This window comes from Diceros bicornis, chromosome 15 (assembly GCF_020826845.1).
Source record: "Diceros bicornis minor isolate mBicDic1 chromosome 15, mDicBic1.mat.cur, whole genome shotgun sequence".
Taxonomy (NCBI): Eukaryota; Metazoa; Chordata; class Mammalia; order Perissodactyla; family Rhinocerotidae; genus Diceros; species Diceros bicornis.
In genome coordinates this window covers 40,236,158-40,257,189 of record NC_080754.1, presented here as the reverse complement: position 1 = coordinate 40,257,189, position 21,032 = coordinate 40,236,158, and the positions used below count along the sequence as shown (strand labels likewise).

The 21,032-nt window shown below is 44.2% G+C and overlaps 2 protein-coding genes across 9 annotated transcripts in view; both read right to left on the bottom strand.

Moving 5' to 3' along the window:
• Window positions 1-21,032, bottom strand: part of MCF2L2 (MCF.2 cell line derived transforming sequence-like 2) — a 230,930-nt gene that overhangs the window by 115,204 nt on the left and 94,694 nt on the right. For 7 of the 8 annotated variants that reach the window (XM_058556251.1, XM_058556257.1, XM_058556252.1 and 4 more), the window contains 5 exons: window positions 14,373-14,497; window positions 13,649-13,763; window positions 13,060-13,179; window positions 4,910-5,101; window positions 1,815-2,006 (listed from right to left, as the gene is read on the bottom strand). In XM_058556251.1, coding sequence (XP_058412234.1) covers window positions 1,815-2,006; window positions 4,910-5,101; window positions 13,060-13,179; window positions 13,649-13,763; window positions 14,373-14,497 — 744 coding nt within the window. The remainder of the gene's footprint in view (window positions 1-1,814; window positions 2,007-4,909; window positions 5,102-13,059; window positions 13,180-13,648; window positions 13,764-14,372; window positions 14,498-21,032) is intronic. The other variant, XM_058556258.1, reaches the window with a different exon arrangement.
• LOC131414930 (large ribosomal subunit protein eL21-like) lies at window positions 16,781-18,680 on the bottom strand. Its single transcript, XM_058556274.1, has one exon. The coding sequence runs from the start codon at window positions 17,262-17,264 to the stop codon at window positions 16,842-16,844; it is 423 nt and encodes a 140-aa protein (XP_058412257.1). The 5' UTR covers window positions 17,265-18,680; the 3' UTR covers window positions 16,781-16,841.

Below are 21,032 nucleotides of genomic sequence, written 5' to 3'. Positions count from 1 at the left end.
TTGACCGGGGGCTACAGATACTGGGTCCATAGTATAGCAACTACACCAAATGGACCTTCTCTTTGTCCTCTCTGCAGGGAAGTAGAAGGGTCCTTGTGTTGGGGGAATGTGGTATGCCCAACCGCTCCCTACCCCATCTCAGGATCACACCTTATGACCAAAACTCACTGGGAAGAGTCAGGGAAAGTACATTACTAAGATACAACTCTACACCGAGCTGCCCCTACCACTGCACTCAGCCCTCTGCCACTTGCCTGCCCACTTGTTCAATAAACATAGATTGGACACCAGGCACAGGCTAGGCACATGGACACAGAGATGGATGAGGCTCTGCCCTTCAGGAGTTCCCAGTGTAATAAGCAAGACAGACATTAAAAATAAATAACTAGAATACAGTGTGATATGTGTCATATTAGAGCAAAGGTCTTAGCCTGGGTCCATGGATGGACCTCAGGGTGTCCCCTAAAATTAATTATAAAAAGTTATATATGTTGGATATTCCCTGTTTGTTCCCCAACTACGTCTTCTCTACCCTGCTCTGTGTCCCAAGAAGCTGGCTTCTACGGACTCTGTCAGATGGGCTCACTTGCCCATGGGTTTTTATTTGCCTTCAGCCAATGGGAAGCACCAGCAGGAAATCTGAGAAGGGGAGAGAGAGAGGTATAGGTCTGTATTTCTCCACCAGTGGCTACATTCCTCTGCCCAAGGCCACAGCTCTTACTGGCTGCCTCTCTTACAGTCACAGCTATAGCACTTTCTGGGTCCCCTTTGTCTTTCAGGCTTAGACGTGGTAACTGCTCCGTTTCTTACTAGCCCCAGGGTGCTTTGCCATCCCTCTTGGTTCCCTAAATCCTGCCCACATCTTTGTAAACAGTGCCTACATCAAACTCCCTTCAACTACGCAGAACCCTGAAAATAGGTGAATCAACTTCTTGAAAGGGTCCATGACTCAAAAGAGGTCAAGAGGCCCCTTCAGCAGAGGTACATACAAGGTGATGTGGACTCAGAGGAAGTGTGCTATCCATAACTCTGCTGGCTTCAGAGAAGTGTGCTCCTCTCAAAATGCAAAGTCAATCAAGTTATCCCCCTGCTTAACTCCTTCAGTGGCTTCCCACTGCTCTTAGAATAAAGGCCGAACTCCTTAAATGGCCCACAAAGCCCCACCATGTCTGCCCCTCTTGAATCGCACCCCAAACACTCTTCCCTTGCTCTCTGTCCTCCAGCCACCCTGACCTTTGGGTTCTGCCCTTGTGCCAGACTCTCTCCAGCCCTGGGGCCTCAGCACATGCTATTTCTCCTCTCTGGAAAGGCTCCCCTGTTGTCTCTACTCATTCTCCAGGCCTTGGCTCAAGTGACTCTTCCTGGAGGCCTTCCCTGACCCCCAGTCCAGGTCAAGCTCCTCTGCTACATGCCCAATAGGACCCTGAATCCACCCTCCAGAGCACTTATCTCAGGTTAGAACACATTTTTGTGTTTTGTGTTTGATATTTATTAATGTCAGCCTCTCCCACTAAACTGTAAGTTCCATGAGGGATGGAACCATATCTATTTATGCTCATTGTGTGTCCTCAGCACAGTGCATACATCAGAGATGCTCATAAGTATTTGGAGAGAAATGAATAACTGAAGGTGATATTTAAGTCAGACCATGTAGGGTCAGTTTGCCAGGAAGCATAGACCAGGAGTCTAACAGGCCACTGAGGGCTCAAGAACTGGTTAGCCTGCTCAGTGCATCCTGCCTAGACTTTCTTAGGCAACAGGCAAAGCCCCCCAATGCCTCCCTCCCAACTACAGAATAAAACCCAGATCATTACCTTTATGTCAAGGGTGAGCATCATCTCAAACTGGTTGTAAAACTCTTTGAGGCTGGACAGCTGGTACTCCTTCTCTGTGCCCAGGAATGCCTCAATGTCATTTAAGGCAATGTCAACCCCCTCTCGCGACTGGCACTTGTCTACAGCTTGGGAAGCCAAGAGGTAGATTCCTGCTTCACACCACTGGCTGACCTTTTGAAAAGAAACACAATGTCCTGTGCAGTTAGCCTGACCACAACTCAGTCACCACAGCCTCAAGAGGTCTGAGCTCACCTGGGGTCTGCAAAGATTCTGAGACAATGGGAAATCGTCGTGGGACAGCTTCAAGTTTAGAGGTCTACTCACTGTAAATACCACTAAGAAGTGGACAAGCCCAACCAATTTTACATCTGTCCACTTCTCAGGGAAGTCACCCAGTCAGTAAAACAAATCATATAAACATTCTTCTGTTTTCCATTGACAGTAATTACTACATCTCCAGGAGGAGACAGTTAAGTATTTCTAAGTTTGGTCTAACTCAGAGAAATGCAACCAATGGCTTTTCTGATTTCTTGCTAGGCCAATTGTCTTGCATCCTAATTGGTTACAAGAGCACAAGATAACTAATGAGGCATTAGACCTGGCCCTACACGCCTTCCTCGGGGAGGGAATGTCCTTTTTAACAAAAGCACCACTTTCCTCCATCCAGATTTGCACTTATCGGCATTTGTCTTGCCTAGGAAAGAATCCAAGAATGCAAAGCTTTGTAACTCAGGAGAGCCATACTCAAACTTTCCAGAAGGCTGGGATGAAATCAGATAGGTGATGAACTCTAATAATTCAACTTTTAAAAGACTTAAACAGAAAGACAGCAGCCCTGGTAAACGTAAAAGACTTAAACAGAAAGACAGAAGCTACCTGAATATTTATACGAAAAGAAACTGCCAGTGTAATTATATCTGCATTTCTATTTACCATGTGACCTGAAGAACTATGTAAAATAACTATACAGAGAAAAAAGATCAGAAGGGAGCACTCTAAAGTAGTTATCTCTAAGGGGGAAAATTATAGGCAACTTAAATTTTTTTTTTCTTTTTGAGGAAGAGCGGCCCTGAGCTAACATCTGTTGCCAATCTTTCTCTTTTTCTTTTTTCTCCCCAAAGTCCCAGTACATAGTTGTACGTCCTAGCGTAGGTCCTTCTAGTTTTTCTATGTGGGACACATGCCTCAGTATGGCTTGATAAGCGGTGAGTAGGTCTGTGCCCAGAATCTGAACCGGTGAACCCCGGGCTGCCAAAGTGGAACGCGTGAACTTAACCACTACGCCACCAGCCGGCCCCTAAAGGCAACTTAAATTTGTCTTTATTTTTCTCTAAATTATCTACACTGAATGTGTACTACTTTTTGAATAACAAAAAATGATAAACATTTAAAAATTGATGATTACCACTGTGTGGCGATGAGGAGTACAGTGGGATATAAGTAGGTGTCCATGAATAAATTTTTCCTCCTTCCTACATTTTTGGGTTTTCAAAATAATATAAAACTGTGCTTTGATATATACTCTGAAAACTTTCCCTTGAAACATCATGCCTAGATCTGTAGAAAACATTAAGCTGAGTCTTCTGCAGAGTCACAGCGACTTGCTCTCCCAGACACACACACACTCCACACAGCGTGAGGCTATTATTCCTGGAGCAGAAATGGGTGAGGAAGACAACAGCTGATCCTTCAGAGAGCTCAGCACACAGAGCAGGCTGCACACCAAGCCCTCTGAGCCACTTGCTTCTGAAACAGCTGTACTTCATTGACATTAAAATCCCATTGGCAATGGGATGATGTAAGCAGCCTGGGCAGGTGCCCTCAGCCATCGGAGAGAAACAACTGTGGGAATGGAGCATGCTGACTCACGGCCATGAGCTGCGTGCTGCCTGGGAACAGCTGACAGGGAAGGCTCCAGAAGCCACTTCCCCTGCTGACGGGGCAGTTGCCCCAGAGATCACTGCCGGAGGGCACCAGGGGCTGCGCCCCCTCCCTGTGAGCCCTCTGCACACAGTGTTGCTGTCCAGTCTAAGGAGGCTAGGGTTTGGAATTTGGCAGTCCTGACTTCAAATCTGCAATCCCTATTTACCCCATGTGTGGTCTTGGGCAATGACTTATCCCAAGGTTTCTCAGGGTTGTCCCTGTGCCGCATGCACCAGAATCACCTGAACACTTGATGAAAATACTGATTCCTGGGCATCATCCTGGACTTACTGAATCTGCTTCTCCACAGTGGTCCATCAGGGAATCAGCAATTATAGCAGCTCATTAAATTCTCACCTACTAAATGTTGCAACCCATTGACCTAACCACAATGAATATCAGTTTCTGCCTCTGTAAAATGAGGCCATTAATACCTTCCTCACAAGTTGTCTTGAGGATTAAATAGATGACACAATTATGCTCCTCAAAGGAACACAGTAGGTGCTCAATAAATGGTAGGAGTGTATAATGGTCATTATTACTTAAGCTTCTCCAAAAGGATTCAGAATCTGATGCCTCTGTACGAGGAAAAGCACTGAGCAAATATAGTGCTTGGTTCTTTGTACACCTGAAGGGGAATCAAGAAACGTCCCACAGGGCCAGTCCGAAACACACTCTTGAAGTCTGGGTCCACACAGGGAAATGGACTTTAGTTCATTCTAATGGGATGCGGTGGGCTGGCTCAGGCACTTTTGACCTTCAGTAGCTCTATGATCTAGAATTTGCAGTTTTTAATGCCTCTTGAACACTGTTTCACACAAAGTACTTTATCCTCTCAGCAGTCTTGTAGGGCAGGGAGGACAAGTATGATTAAGACTGTTTTAGGGGCTGGCCCCGTGGCTTAGCGGTTAAGTGCGCGTGTTCCGCTGCTGGCGGCCCGGGTTCGGATCCCGCCGCGCACCGACGCACCACTTCTCTGGCCATGCTGAGGCCGCGTCCCACATACAGCAACTAGAAGGATGTGCAGCTATGACATACAACTATCTACTGGGGCTTTGGGGGAAAAAATAAATAAATAAAATTATAAAAAAAAAAAAGACTGTTTTACAGAAAATTTTGCAGACATCATGATCACAGCTTTTTTTGCTCACCTTGTCCAGCTGTCTATGCAACTCCAAAGATTTTCCTAAAACGTCATATTTTTTCTTGTTTTCATTGATGAAGTCATCGCAGAGGTGCCTGAGCTCCACACACCTAGGTCTGATGGAGTCTACCGCATAATGGTGGCTTTGGATGAGCTGGTCCCCAATTATTGCAAGCAGCTGGGCCTTTTCCAAGGGCTCCTGTGAAGTGAACATCCACAGTCCAGCATCAGAAGCCAGGTCACGGTGTGGCTGATATTTGCCTGGCACTGTGTGCTCCACACCTGGAGGGAGGCTAGGGAGATGCTGATTCAGGTCTTAGGCTGGGAGGCTGGGGAAGCTCTGTGGGGGTTCAAGGTCCCCAGGAAGTCTAGCCTAGTCCAGGGTCATCTGCACTCTGAAGATCAAGTCATTCATTCAAATATTTGTTGAGTTCTAGGGTAGGCACTGAGGATATAGTGTTAACAAGCTGGGAATTTTCAGTCTAATGGAGAACTCAGATACTAAATAAATTATACAAATAATTAAATTATTACAACTGTGATAAGTTCTAGGGCAGAAAAGCAAGAAGTGTTATATCACACAGGACAGGAGACTGAATTCCCCTGTCAACTAAATGGAAAAGGAAAAGGGATAGGTATGTGGCCCTGAGAAGAGTGGCAAGTGAGCTGAAGTTGAAAAACTGGTCAAGATCTGGTTTGGACAACTTTATGGGGGGTCATGAGACTTAAGCTTTGTCTAAACCCCTTCCTGCAACCCAGAAGGTCCCTGTCTGCTCAGCAACCACATCTACTTCTCTCTGCATGGCTAGCTTTGTTCTAACCTCATGTCCCATGTTTTCCTGTTTTTAATTCATTCATCACATATTACTGAGGACCTAACAGGTGCCAAGCATTGTCCAGGTGCTAGGGGTTTGGTGGTAAACAGAACAGGCAAAAATCCCTGCCCTTATGAAGCTTACATTTTAAGAGGAGACACAGGCAATAAAAAAAATGTAGATTATTTAATATTTTAGATAGTGATGAGTGCTATGGAGGAAAATGAAACAGGAAGTGCTGGTGGAGGAGTTGCTACTTTAAACAGGATGGTGAGAGGCCGGCCCCGTGGCTTAGCGGTTAACTGCGCGCGCTCCGCTACTGGCAGCCTGGGTTCGGATCCCAGGCGCGCACCGACGCACCGCTTGTCCGGCCATGCTGAGGCCGCGTCCCACATACAGCAACTAGAAAGATGTGAAACTAAGACATACAACTATCTACTGGGGCCTTGGGGAGAAAAAGGAGGAGGACTGGCAATAGATGTTAGCTCAGGGCTGATCTTCCTCACAAAAACAAACAAACAAACAAAAAAACAGGATGGTGAGAGAAGGCCTCATGAGAAGGTGCTAACCAAGCTGTGCAGAAGGGCTAACAGAGCAGGCCTGAGACTGCTGTTCTTAGAAAGGCCTGCTTGCAAGGTTGGCCCCTGGCTGGCATCTAGGAATGTCAGAGGGTTCTTCCCATCCCCTGATAAGAATGCTCACTATGCCTAAACCATTTATGCAAATAATATGTTTTATGCCGAAACCTGCTTTCTTTCTGGGAGTCTGGAATTCTGGTATATGCCAGGCAGAGGCTACCTGCATGCCTGGCCCCCAGTAGAAACTCTGGGCACTGAGTCCTGAATGAGCTTCCCCGATAGACAACCTTTCACAATGCTGTCACAACCCATTGCTGGGGGAATTAAGTGTACCCTGTGGGACTCCACTGTGAGAGAACTCTCAAAAGCTTGTACCTGGTTTCCTCTAGACTTTGCCCCATGCGCCTTCTCCCTTTGCTGACTTTGCTTGGTATCCTTTCACTGTAATAAATCATAACCATGAGTATAATTATATGCTGAGTCCTATGAGTCCTCCTAGCAAACCTACAAATCTGGATGTGGTCTTGGGAACCCCTGACACAGGAGCCAAGACCTAAAGTTATGGACAAGCCACACAGTCCTTGGCTGAGAGGTGGGGGTATGTTTGACAGGTTCAGGTAGCAGGAGGAGGCTACTGTGGTTGGAGCAGAGGAGCAAGCAAGAAAGGAGTAGGAGACACCATCAGAGCAGAAAGAGGGAGGTCAGACTGGGGAGAGCCTTGCTGCCATTGTCAGCATTTTGGCTTTTACTTACTGTGACACGGGAAGCACTGGAGGGTTTGGAGGAGAGAATCTCACTCATATTTTTAAAAGAAGTGCTCCAGCTGTGGTGTTGAGAATGGCAGAGAAGAGGCAAAGCAGGGAGACCAGGTGGGGGCTACTGTAGTAACCCAGGTAACAGGTGTAACTTAAAGAAGGCTGGCAACCACACTAGCTCCTTCCCTGGGAGGCTCCTCCGAGGGTCATTCAGGTCTCAGCTCTTGTTACCTCCTCACAGGCCCTTCCCTGACTATTGTTTCTAAAGTCACTCCCCACAACCCACCCACCCAGACCGTCTCCCTCACTTGGTTTTCATTTTTAACAGCACTTATCTCTATCTGAAAGTATCTTTTGTGTTTACTTTAATGTATGATTCCTCTCTCCTCCACCCACTCCCACCAATGGGTAAGCTCCATGAGAGCACTTAGTAGGCATCTCATAAATATTTGATCAACAAAATGAATGAATAAATGAACAAATGACCAAGGCGATGCAGTAATCCACTTGGCTGGAATTGTGTGAACCAATATTGACCTTTGAGTCAACACAGAAGACTGCCACATTCCCAAAGGTCTCTAGGAGCAGAGAGCCCCTACGCACCCTTGCTGATCACATTTTCACATTTAGTATCCAGTGCACCACATTTACCCTGGTTTAGCTTTTTACAGTAACACAAGGAGTCATGATGACTCTAGGTGATGACAACTTGCCCCTCTCTTAACTTACAGTGGTTCATGGTTTTAAGAATCTCAAAATGCCTATCCCTTTACCCAGCCAGTCATTGTCCAAGCCCTGAAGAGCCCACATCCTTCTTAACAATTTTTGAATTCTGAACCCTTCTCCACCACCTCCTTGTCACTGTCTGTTTTGGCCTTCATGCTTTCTGACCAGGATAGTTGGTCTCTTCACTTTCCTTGGCTCTCCTTCAAATCAGGCTCCATGCTGCTGATGAAGCAGCAATTCCATTACAACGTCTTATCATGCTTACATCACTCCCAAGCCTCCAAACCTTTCCTGGCTCCCTACGGTCTTCAAGAGAAAGTTCAAACTCCTGAGCAATGCACAGAAGGCCTTTCATTTTCTGGCTCATACCTGTGCCTCCTCCTCTTCCACTTCCCTCTCCCCCATCCTCTGCTGTAACCGGACTAATGACCCATTTGTAGTTCCCCAAATATTCACACAGCTTCAGGCCTCCATGCCTTCTCTACTTGCTCTCTGTGCCTAGAAAGCCCTATCTTTCCCTCACCACCTCCTCTTAGAACTTAGAATAGTGCCTGGCATTGTAGGAGATCAACAAATATTTGCAGAATGAATGAAGAATGAATGAGACACTCTTACTAGGTTGAGGACCTTACTAGGTTTCCTAGGTTGAACCTAGGAAACATTCTGCAGCTCAGAATTTACCCTACCACCTCTGTGATATTCATAACAACAGCTAACATTCACTGAGGGCTTACTACATGCTGAGCTCTGTTCTGAATGTTTCCATTGATTGTTTCTTTTACTCTTCACAACAAACCCTTTAAAATATGTGCTGTTTTACAAAAGAGGAGTGGAGGCACAATGGCCCAAGATGACCCAGGTGGACAGAGAAGAGCCAGGCTTCAAACTCAGGCAGTCTGGCTCCAGAATCTGGCTCTGACCAACAAACACACAGAAAAGTGGCTGCACTTGTTCTGTCTAAGCTCACTTGGTTGATCAAACCTGTCTGACTTTAGTCAAATACAGAAGCATGAAAACTCGGCAAGGAAGTCTCTGTTGACATATTTTTTTAAGTCCAGCTGCCTAATTTACTAAGAATAGCACAAGTTTTCTGGCCCAGGGAACTGTACCACAGGATATTGCCCAAGTGCCCTGTGGTGATCAGAGCCTGCTCTTCACTTGGCATGTGGCACCTCATCCTTCAAAACTGTTCTTAAAACAGTTGAGATGTTGAAGGAAAGGTGTGAGTAACAGGTCCAAATACAAATATATCAGGAGCCAACACTGGATGGCTGGAAGATCACTGTACTGAAATGAACAGATAATATAACAGTTTCTGAATTCTGACCACCCAATATGGTCTAGGTACTCATAAGTCCTTACTAAACATCTCACTCGTTTAATCTCCACAAGGACTCTGTGAGGTAGGAATTACTATTATCCATTTTACGATGAGAGGATGTCTTTAGAAATGCTAAGAAGCTTGACTAGGGTCACATAGCTGGTGGCTGTTAGAGCTGAGATTTGAATCCAGTTCTGTCCAACTCCAAAGCCTGTGTCTTGTTACTGTCCAGCCCCCATGTACTATGAATGATGGCTGCATGGTCATGACTATCAGATCCTTTAGGTGCCTACAAAGAACTTGACCATAAAACCTCCAAATCGCAGCTTATTTTTTAATCTATACAGCTTTTGCTCAAGATAATCAGGCAACAAAACCTCCAAAGTAAACGAGAAATAATGAGAAAGAAATGGCTGAAATCTGATGCTCTGATCACAAGCCCGCCTGGCATCTTTCAGATGCTGAAAATTCCAGAAGGCTGGATAGTCAAGTTGCAACATGTGATTCAGAAATCTTTATTGTAATAACAGCTAATTTTTCCCCCAAGGACTCTACTGCTATGACAGATGAAAGCTGGGAGTGCCTACTGTGGAAGAAAATGCTGAGAAAGGGTGATGCTGCTATATCAGGGAGCCACAGATAATGGCATAGGATGGAATGTATGCATGGGGAAGTGGGCCAGATGCATCGAGAAAGGCAGAAAGTTAATAGTTGTTGAAACTGAGTGACAAACACATAGAAGTTCATTGTATTAGCTGATCTACTTTTGAATGTGTTTAAAATTTCCATTAAAAAAAAAAAGCCATGCCCCTCCAGTTAGATTATGTCCCTGGGAGATTAATGATCCGGGTTCCACGCCTTCTTGGACAAAGTAGTGTAACTGCTGGCTCTTGGCCGTAGGGTGGAAAGGTTGGTTGTCTCTGCCTAGTCCTGGTCTATTCCCTGCTGGCCCATCACCAAAGGCCCCAGCATGCCTCAAAGCCAAAACCCTACAGCAAATTCTGCAATTTTTTTTTGTGTGTGGGTGTGAGGAAGATTGGCCTGAGCTAACATCCGATGAGAGTCCTCCTCTTTTTTTTTTTTTGTTTTGCTGAGGAAGACTGGCCCTGGGCCCACATCCGTGCCCATCTTCCTCTACTTTATATGGGACGCCGCCACAGCATGGCTTGACAAGCTGTACATTGGTGCACGTCTGGGATCCAAACCTGCAAACCCTGGGCCACCCAAGCAGAGCACATGCACTTAACCGCTATGCCACCAGGCCAGCCCCCAGCAAATTCTGCTTTTAATGAAGTAAGAGGCTGGCTAAAACCACTGTTTCTCAGAATTAGAAATGAGCACTCAAAAGGCTGCTAAATCCTCAAACCAGAACACAATAAAGGAAGAGGCTCAAGCAGCATGCAACAGGAGTCTGGTTAGAGAGTTGGCTCAGAGGTTACCCAAGGGGATAGTATCACTGCACAGAATAAGGAAGCTGGCAACAACCCAGAAATCAGTGTGTGGCTATGCCGAGAGGGAAGCTGACTGCTAAGTGAAGGACAAACCCCAAGCAGGTTTTGGTGGATTCCAGCCAGATATCACCTTGTTCCTTTAACAGGACAAATGGAAAGACTAGCCAACGCTTATCACCTGAAGAACCAATGCTTCTTAGAAATCTGAGTAAAGACATCTTAAAAAGGTCCCAGTTATGATAAGATAGCTTTGCTTGGTCCACCCAAAGGAGGAAGAATAAGTCTACCATATCCTTTAGAAAATAAGTAAAAAACAGGGCAAGCAAGACACAGAATGGGTAAAATCAATCAGCCTGGCTCTGCAGGTCATCTTCAGTGGGTTACTCCAGCTGGTTCTGGAACTCTGCCCATGAAAGATGGGTCATGGGTTCACAGAGAATTCCTATGTCCCATGACCATAGGGCTGTGCCCCTAGCTTTGGTCAGCGATCTTTAAAGTATGTACCAAGGATCACAAGTCCAAGGAGGTGGGCAGAAGAGAGAATGTGGAGGCAGTCATGCAGATCTATCCCTACTATTTAAAACACAACCCAGAGCACTCTCCAATGGCTTCTAGTTCCACTGAGAATAAAAACCAAATCCTCACCATCATTGCTCCCACCTGGCTCCTTCCTGGCTCACTAAGCTCCAGCCGCCTTCCTTGAATTCACCAACCTCATTCCCACCTCAAGACCTTTACACTTGCAGCTTCTTTGCCTTGAATGCTATTCCCCAAATCTTTGCATGGCTAATCCAGATCTCAGATCAAAGGGCACCGTCTCAGAGAGGCCTTTCCTCACTACTCTAGCTAAAGCAGCACCCCCAGTCACTTTCTACTATATCCTGTTATTTTCTTCATACTACTTGTTACTGTCTGATCTTATTATTTATTTGATTACTTTTTGTCTCTCTCTCCCCAGGAGAATGTAAGCTCCATGAAAATAGGGTCTTGACTGCCTGGTTCACCACCATATCCACAGAACCTAGGACAAGGAATACCTGGTGATGAACAGATGCCTTTCTGGCAAGTCATTAGCTACCTTCATATATATATAAGCCATGACCATATTTTTCAAACCAAATATAAAGGTAGTTGGCTTCATGAGGCATTTTTTCCTAGTATATGAATGTAGGTAAGTGAAAATACATAATAGCTACATTTAATAAGGGGTTCTCTTGAAAAAACTAAAATTACATAAAATTGGGACTGTCTTGGAGACATATAATTATCAGATACATGAAATTCAATCTTTTCATTGTTTGATAGATGTTTCTGATGACTTGTGCCTTTAGCACTAATGTGTTTAACTGTCAAATGAAGGCTGATAACAGAAGTGCTCACTAGGGAAGGATGGGGTTCCTGAGTGAGAGTCTGGGTGCACAGTGGGGTCGTGTGTTCACACATGTGCAGAAGCACCTCCAGCTTAGAACCCACAACCAACGGCTCTTAAAGTCAGAGTAGCGTTGGTCCACATTTGTTACTATCCTTTAGGGAGGTATGTCTCTATAATGTGTATGTCAGTCACCTGGGGATCTTATTAAAATCCAGATTCTGATTCTGAGGTGGGACCTGAGATGCCATATTTCTAACAAGTTCTCACTCGGGTGACATCTATGCTGCTGGACAGAGGATCATGCTTTGAGAAGCAAATCTCTAGTACTACAAAATTACCATCTGAGAAAAATGCCCCCAGATTAGCTCATAAAGGAAGTGCTAACCATAGAGGACTTGGTCCCCAAGAGAGAGAAATATAGAGAACCTAACTGAAGAAAAGCAGAAAGGAACTTCTCTGGAAAGATATAAATCAGCTTTCTTAATTCGTGATAACCCAAATTTGTAAGGACTTAAAATAGACTGACTCCTGAGTGCTGACTTGTGTGCAGATCTGTAAAACTGTTTAATTCTGGTATGAGAATTGTGAAACGCATACTCCTTGACAAGATTGATATTTACAACTCTTGGGCATGAGAAAGGAGAAAGCTTTCCAATTCTGTGTAGCAGCAGAACTATTGTGGACCAATTTCCTCCTTCTCACCACCTTGCTTGTTATAAAACTAGCAGTTACTTTTTTCTGGTTTCCCCTTTTAAAGTTTCCTTTCCTTACCACTAACACCACCCCCACATCCACCCTGGTGGGTAATGCACCCATTGTGACCTTTCCTCCTGCTGCACCTCCCTAGCACTGCCACCCATGAGCAGGCAGGGCCACAGGAGCTCTCACCCCACCTGAGCCTCCAGCCCGAAACTGGTGCTCCAGCAGCCTTCACAGAACTCTCACTGCTGGCGCTATTCGTTATAGTTGTTAACGTGAATATCTCCTTGTGGTCCTCGGGGGAGAGTGGAGTGACTGAATGGGCAGGATTTGGGCATCCCTGTGTCCTTTAGCAACATCTCAACAATAATCAGTGGACACGATCAGTCACTGTCCACATCAACTTCCTTCCCAGTCCACAAAAATGGCAATAAACAAACCTGGCCTTTTCCTTCCAATTCTTTGCGTTCCTTAAGAAGTTGCTCTACGCGTACCACACTGTCTCCAATGTCTGTAAATTCTGCTTGCTCTGCCAACAAATTGTCCAGGGCAAGTTTAACCTAGAAGACACATTAGAACAGTCCAGAAATAAGCCAATGAGTACCTATCTGGAAGTATAGGCTTGTTATACTCTAAGAAAACTCAAAAATCCAAAACAGATTCAAGACTTGTGTGTATCTATATATACATTTTTTTTTTTTTTACAGTTCACTAGCTTTTAGATTAAGCTTTGAGGGGGCTGAGACACAGGTAGGTACAATATTATAGCTACATTCAACAAATTATCAATCAAAAGGGAAGATAAACCATCACTGAAATACCATATATGCCAACAGGAAAATGGGATTCTAGAACATTGCTACCCCACTGAAAGAGTGAGACGAGGATGGTCTGTGAGGAAGCAAGGATATAAGGAGGGGGCTGGATTAGGGAGAAGCGGGAAGCCCAATACCCAGAATTCAAGGAGGAAGAGAGAACCAGAGGTCACTGAATCATAAAAGGAAGTTCTATTAAACAAGAAAATAATACCTCACAAAAATTGTGCTCAAAGTGCTGTAGTTGTAGGCATTGGTTAAGCTTCAGGTAATGCTTGGACCAAAACTGACTAAAGGCTTTTTCTGTTTCATCCAACTGAACTAATAACCTGTCAAGAAAAAATGAGAGCGCGACGTTGTGGGTAGCTTTCATTTCCACAGGAGTCTGTACAGGCTTATGTAGATAACAACTGTGTTTTCAGTCAGTGTTATTGATTGTGGTAATCTCCTTACGATGAAAGTCTGTGTCACCTATGACTTTCTCATGGTTCACTTGGTTCCCACATTTTCCATTTTTCCATCAGGACACCCTCAGTGCTAGGCAGAAACTTCACTTAGATGCAGCTGCTGTGCTTTCAAACTTGCCCCAGGTAACCTTACCTTTGTGCCTTTTGTTTCCCACCTGAGATGACAGGTGGGCAAAGCACAGCACTCAGCCAAACTGTCATTTGGAAATGAAGCTCAACAAATACTACCCTCTCCCTTGCAATCCTGGGATGACAGCATATCATAAGAGGAGGAAATGGCATTCTCATAAAAAGATCTCTGTAGATGGACGCCAGATAGATATCATCTTTTTTGTTGTTGTTGTCTCAAATATTATTCTTTCTTGACCCCACTGAGACCCAAGAGTAGCTATTCCAATCTGTTCTTGGTTGTTTCAGATCATCTAGTTCTACATATTCTCTCCTGAAAAAGATTCTACCTCCCTCACCCACCTTTTGATGGTAGCTACATTCTCCAGTTCATTGGGATTGAGTTTGCTGGTGGGATTTTTGGTTGCTGGTTCTTGAATGCATGACAGCAATGTGGCCCCTTGCTTTCCAAGTAATTTCAGCTCATCCTAGAAAAAGAAAAATATAGTCTTTCTTAGAAGGAATTAACAAAACAAACTCTTGGTAGATCTGGGGTGAGGAGAATGGTAGATGAGTATATTTTTCATTTAGGAAATTAAATGCTAAAGAAGTCAAGCTGCAGCTTTTAAGAATTAATGAACTTATTCTTAATAGGCAATACGTACCCATGATACAAAATTCAAAATTCAAATTACAAAAGGGTATATATTGGAAAAAGCAAGTCTTTTGTCCCCACCCCATCCACTTACCTTCTCCAAAAGCAACAACTGTTAAGTTTTGTGTGTTTCTCAAGCTGTTCTTATAAATTAAAAGCAAAATTGTTAATAAAATCGGCTTCTAACCCAAGATAGAGACCAGAAGCAAGAAAGCGACAGATATTGAATGTTAAGTGCTGGGAAGTGCCATGCAATAATAATAGAATAATTGCTAGTTGACAATGAAAAAATCTTCATCTGTTCTCATCAGTAAACACCTGCCTCTCCTTCTACCTGGCCCTCAAGTGTGGCTTTGTTCAATTATTGAAATTTGGCAGAGATGGACAGCAACTTCAGTTTGACAGGGAAAAATTCATACTTCCAAGGCAATTCCATTCTGCTCTTTTTACTTGGGGAGTTAGCGCTTTGCAACTGGGGAAGATGCAAGGCTATCTCCTTCCAAATCAAACAGCTCTGTTCCTCTACTTGCACAGCGCAGGTAGTCTCTCTATGCCCTCAGCATTAACCATAAGGTAAACCAAAAGGGCAGAGCCTGGCCTAGAATTTACTTCTGGGAGTTCTGGGTTTGGGTCCTGGTTCACACAGGATGCTGGTTTGGTATGCGCTGTGAGTTAGACAGGCCCATAGCTACAAAATGATCACCTCTGTGCACATGAATACTGAATCTCTTCCTCCAGGCCCAGCCACCTCCAGCCTTCACACAGTATGGAGCTCATTCCCTGTGGGGTGCAGTTTTATACATAGTTCTCCACTGTGTTCACACAGAGGCCTGGGCCCTCTCAACCTTTGCTCCTTGTCTCCCATCCCACACCAGTATTCATCCCTTTGAAGGCTTCCATCGTCCATACCCAGCCTCAAACTTGTCTCCAGATCTGGGTGATGATAGATTTGACTTCTCTGATCTAGCCCCTAAAAATTCTTCGGACACCCTCTATGGCTCTGTCCACTCCAAGTAATGCCCCTAAGTTGGCCTCTTGGCTGGTATTCCTGCCTGGGAACGGGACATATCCCTTCTTTTCCACTCTCAGGTATCGGCCCTCATTTCTACTTATCTCATCAATGCTCATTAAATATTTGTAGGTTGGATGAATTAATAATAGTCTAAAAGAAATCAGGTTGCAGATGAACAAAGACAAGTAGGATATGATGCCAGGAAAAAGCACTCATTGTTAAGTGCTCCCAGTCTTTCCCTCCTCCTCCTCCCCACTAAAATGGGTCTTGGCTTTTCTCTTCAGTTTCTTTACTGTCCCTGAGTGTCCAGCATTCCAGCAGGATTAGCTGGGAGGAAAAGTGGAGGAGCCAAAGAAGAGGCATATTGCTAGGGCAGAAGGAAACATTTGGAGGGGAGAGCTTCAAAGAAATACACCCCAAAAGCTGCAGAGTGTGAGGAAGGCGTATGAGAGAAGGAAGGTGAATCTTAGTCAGTGATCTCATACACTGTGTATCTCCTTCCTATGGTTAAAAAATATAAGGAAAAACAGTGACCTGGTGACTGCTTTGGGACTAGAACACATGGTCAGCTTCAGTAGGGTTACCAAAATCTGCCATCAACACAGAGGGAAAGTTTGAGGAACTATGAGACTTGGACAGTGTAAAGGTAAGTTGCCCAGCCCCAAAATGGAGTTTGCTCTTGTCCACAGCAGTGACAATTCAAAATATGTAATACCTGTATAGAGCAGGCACTGATCAGTCAGCACAGATGTCAGACACAATGGTGAAATAGTCTTGAGGCCAACTGTGGTTCAGGTGTTAACCCTTTAGTTGCCAGAATCATGAGGAGGTCTTGTGGGTCCTAGGAAATGGGCCAGGGGGCTGGAGCGGGGCATTCAAGGGACGTAAATATTTAACTCTTTCAACAACTGGTATGGCTGTCCCAGTGTGTACTCATCATTATGGTCCCATCATTGTGGAAACAAGCAGTTGGTTCAGAAGATGACCCACTAAAAAGGGCAAGGGGGACTACTTCAGGCTCAAAAGAATTTAAATTTTCTGGAGGGAATTCTTTGTGTTTTTTTTTTTTTTTTTACAGTCCAGAGTCTTTTATAGTTTTTCACCTATCATGCCATGAATTCATAGGGAACGGGTTCCAGCAGCTCAGGCTCCTTTCCTTTGGTACTCACAAGCGTGCTTCTCTGGGTAGTACAGGCTGGAACTTTAGTTGGACCCAAGAAACTTTCTCTTTGGCTTCCTTCTCTTTCTGATCATTTTCCTTCACACATTTCAGGAAGCTATCATCGCTCTTAGAGTGCTTAATATGCTCAATATGTAGACTAATTTTCTTGGCAATAATTTTGCCCTTGACTTGTTTCTTTACAACAATGCCAACAGCATGCTGGGTAACGCTGTAGACTCTTCCACTTTGGCCATGGTAACATTTGTGGGGCACTCCCTTTGGAACAGTGCCCACTCCCTTGATGTCTACAATATCACCTTTCTTGTAGATTTGTATGTATGTGGCCAAAAGAACAACTCTATGTTTTCTAAAAGGCCTAGAGAGCATATAGTGGGTGCCTCTCCTCTTTCTCTTTGTGTTGGTCATTTTGGCCAATTACTGGAAGATGGTGGTTACAGCCAAAAGGCGGGAATTCTTTCCTATGACAAAGATAAGCTTGAACGTAGGCATTTATTCATTCATTCAAAATCCATTTATAAAGAACTATTATTACATGCCAGGTACTGTGTTCGCCTGTCACCGGCTGGGGTGGAGGTGGGGTAGGAAGTAAAAGGATGAATCAATCAGAGCCTAGAGAACATATAAATGATTAATGCTTCATACTCCCTATCTCACTTTTATTACTTATCCCATTTCTGCAGCTAAAAGTCAGCTCTACTGTCATGTTTTGTTTATAAAGCCGACTAACGAATTCTAGAATCTGGCCTTTCAAATGAAAGTCTTCATAATTTAGACAAAGGAAGTCCTTGAGAGAGATGAGATATCCATTTTCCTCAGCAGCTACTGAGAGAGACCTTCCTGTGGTAGAAAACTAGCTCAAAACACTGACCTGTTAAGGTCCTAACCTTGCAAACATTCATAAGAATACCAATTTTGTCTTCCTGTGTAAGATCAAGACCTCCGTGCCTATCCATTTCTAGCTAATGTTCTCTGGAAGTAGGGTTTGAACAAGGGGGTCTTAAAAAACTCCTAAAACTATAAAATTATTTCTAGGGCTTATGAAAATAACGCGTAATTCTGATTGATTACCTTCTAGATTATTTGTTACCCTGGTAATATTGATGGAATTGTCATCTCTGAATACAAAAATTGAATGAATACTGAATGGAACCAACACTGAATACTAGACAGTATTCATGTTTGTAAAGATTGCTCTGTCACAGAACTGAAGGGCCACCGGCACTTTCCTCTCTGTCTGCATGATAAGAAAAAGGCCTATGGCTCTGCTGGATTTCTTACTTTAACAACAACAACAAAAAGGAGAGTCTCACCCTATTTAAACGAACACATGGTACAGTGTCTCAGTTGACTAAAGCATCTGAGAGCCGAAGGCCGAGGCCCTATGTTTCTGGTCTAAATAAGACTGGCAAAGAAGTGAGACTGAGGACTTTGAGACTCAGGAAGGAGACTGCTTGCATCTGTGAACTGCATCCAACCCAGCACAGAACAAGACGACAGGAAGAACTGGTTGCTGAGAAAGAAAGACTGCAGGGCCATCAAACACAGAAAGTACACATCTGTACGGGGTTTGTGGTTATTTTATTGTTGCCCTAGGGCCCATGGATCTTTCTCTTTTTTTTAAAATTGAGATATAATTCATATACCATAAAATTCATACTTTTAAAGTGTACAATACCATGCTTTTTTCTAGAACATTTTCATCACCTCCATTTCTCCCTCTTCCTAGCCCCTGGCAACCACTAATCTACCTCCTTTTTCTACAGATTTGCCTATTCTGGACATTTCATATAAATGAAATCATATAATACATGGCTTTTTGTGTCTGCTTCTTCCACTTCCCATAATGTTTTCAAGGTTCATCCATGTTGTGGCATACATCAGTACTTCATTACTTTCTATGGCTGAAATTATTCCATGGTATGGATACACCACATTTTGTCTATCCAGTCATCAGTTGATAAGCATGTGGGTTGTTTCCACTTTTTGGGTGCTATGAATAATACTATTATGAATATTCATATATAAGTTTTTGTGTGAAACATATATTTTCTGTTCTCTTGTGCATCTACCTAGCAGTAAAATTGCTGGGTGATATGGTAACTTTATTTTTAGCCTTTTGAGGACCTGCCAAACAGTCTACATTCCCACCAACAATGTATAAGGGTTCCAATTCTTTCAGATCCTCATCAACACTTGTTATTATCCATCTTTTTTGATTATAGCTACTCTAGTGGGTATATCATTGTGGTTTGGATTTGCATTTCCCTAATGACTAATGATGTTGTACATGACTTCATGTTCTTCTTTTTTGTGTGTGTGAGGAAGATCAGCCCTGAGCTAACATCCGTTGCTAATCCTCCTCATTTTGCTAAGGAAGACTGGCCCTGGGCTAATATCCGTGCCCATCTTCCTCCACTCTATATGGGACGACGCCACAGCATGTCTTGATGTCTTGACAAGCGGTACGTCGGTCCACATCCGGGATCCAAACTCTCGACCCCTGGGCCACCAAAGCGGAGTGTGAGAACTTAACTGCTACACCACCGGGCTGGCCCCTGGACTTCATGTTCTTAATAGCCATTTATATATCTTCTTTGGAGATATGTCTGTTCAAACCATTTGCACTTTTTAATTGAATTACTTGCCTTTTTACGGTTGAATTGTATGAGTTGTTTATATATTCTGTATACTAGGTGTTTATCAGACCTATGATCTGCAAATATTTTCTCCCATTCTGTGGTTTGCCTTTTCACTTTCTTTCTTTTTTTTTTTTTTGTGAGGAAGATCAGCCCTGAGCTAACATCCGTGCTAATCCTCCTCTTTTTTTGCTGAGGAAGACCGGCTCTGAGCTAACATCTATTGCCAATCCTCCTCCTTTTTTTTTCCCCCAAAGCCCCAGTAGATAGCTGCATGTCATAGCTGCACATCCTTCTAGTTGCTGTATGTGGGACGCGGCCTCAGCGTGGCTGGAGAAGCGGTGCATCAGTGCACGCTCAGGATCCAAACCCGGGCCGCCAGTAGCGGAGCGCGCCCGCTTAACTGCTAAGCCACGGGGCCGGCCCTCACTTTCTTGGTATTGTCCTTTGAAGTTCCAAAGTTCTTAATTTTGATGATGTCCAATTTATTTAGTTTTTCTTTGGGTGCTTGTGCTTTTAATGTCATATCTAAGAAGGCATTGCCTAATCTAAGGTCATGAAAATTTTCATCTATATTTTCTTCTAAGAGTTTTATAGTTTTAGAATTTACATTTAGTTCTTTGGTCAATTTTTGTTTTTTTTTTGTGAGGGAGATCAGCCCTGAGCTAACATCTGTACTAATCCTCCTCTTTTTGCTGAGGAAGACCAGCTCTGAGCTACCATCTATTGTCAATCCTCCTCCTTTTTTTCCCCAAAGCCCCAGTAGATAGTTGTACATCATAGTTGCACATCCTTCTAGTTGCTGTATGTATGGACGCAGCCTCAGCATGGCCAGAAAAGCAGTGCCTCGGTGCGCGCCCAGGGTCCGAACCCGGGCCGCCAGTAGCAGAGCACGCGCACTTAACCGCTAAGCCACGGGGCCGGCCCTCTTTGGTCAATTTTGAGTTAATTTTTGTATATGGTGTGAGGTAAGCCTCCAATTTCCCTTTCTTCCATTTGGATATCCAGTTGACTCATGGTCCAAGGATCTTAAGCAGTTTCAGTTCCCAGGGAAAGAAAACACCCTTAGTTATTTTGGGTATTTACTGTTTTTAACTGCTAGCACTTGGGCTGGAGGAGGAGCTCAGCGACCTGCTTCTGAGAACATCTGTATAAGTTCATGGGCGTGTCAGTGAGCTTCCTCTCTTTGTGTAGACAGGATCCTGGTGACAGCAGGGTGATTGCCGCCATACTACTTGTAAACGAGCAGATGGCCTGTTGCCTGTCCAAGCTACCTTTCCTCAGGAAATGAGAGCTTTCCTTGGAGAAGGATCCAGTTTGCAGAAAAGCTTGGGGCACCTGTGTGCACATGCTCTGAATGTGTGCTCTAACTCTCCGTCCTTGTGTGAAAAGCACACACAGGGATGAGATGAGTGATGCTGAGTTGTGTGTGCTTGCCTCAGGAGATCTCAGCCTCTCCCAGAGAAGGCCAAAGCTGGGTGTGTGTAAAGGACTCTTTCCTCCTTTCTGTCCCTCGGATGGTACAGTGAAATCACAG

Excerpts from the sequence above, each read along its gene's own strand:
- LOC131414930 (XM_058556274.1), bottom strand. The coding sequence starts at position 17,264 with ATGACCAACACAAAGAGAAAGAGGAGAGGCACCCACTATATGCTCTCT.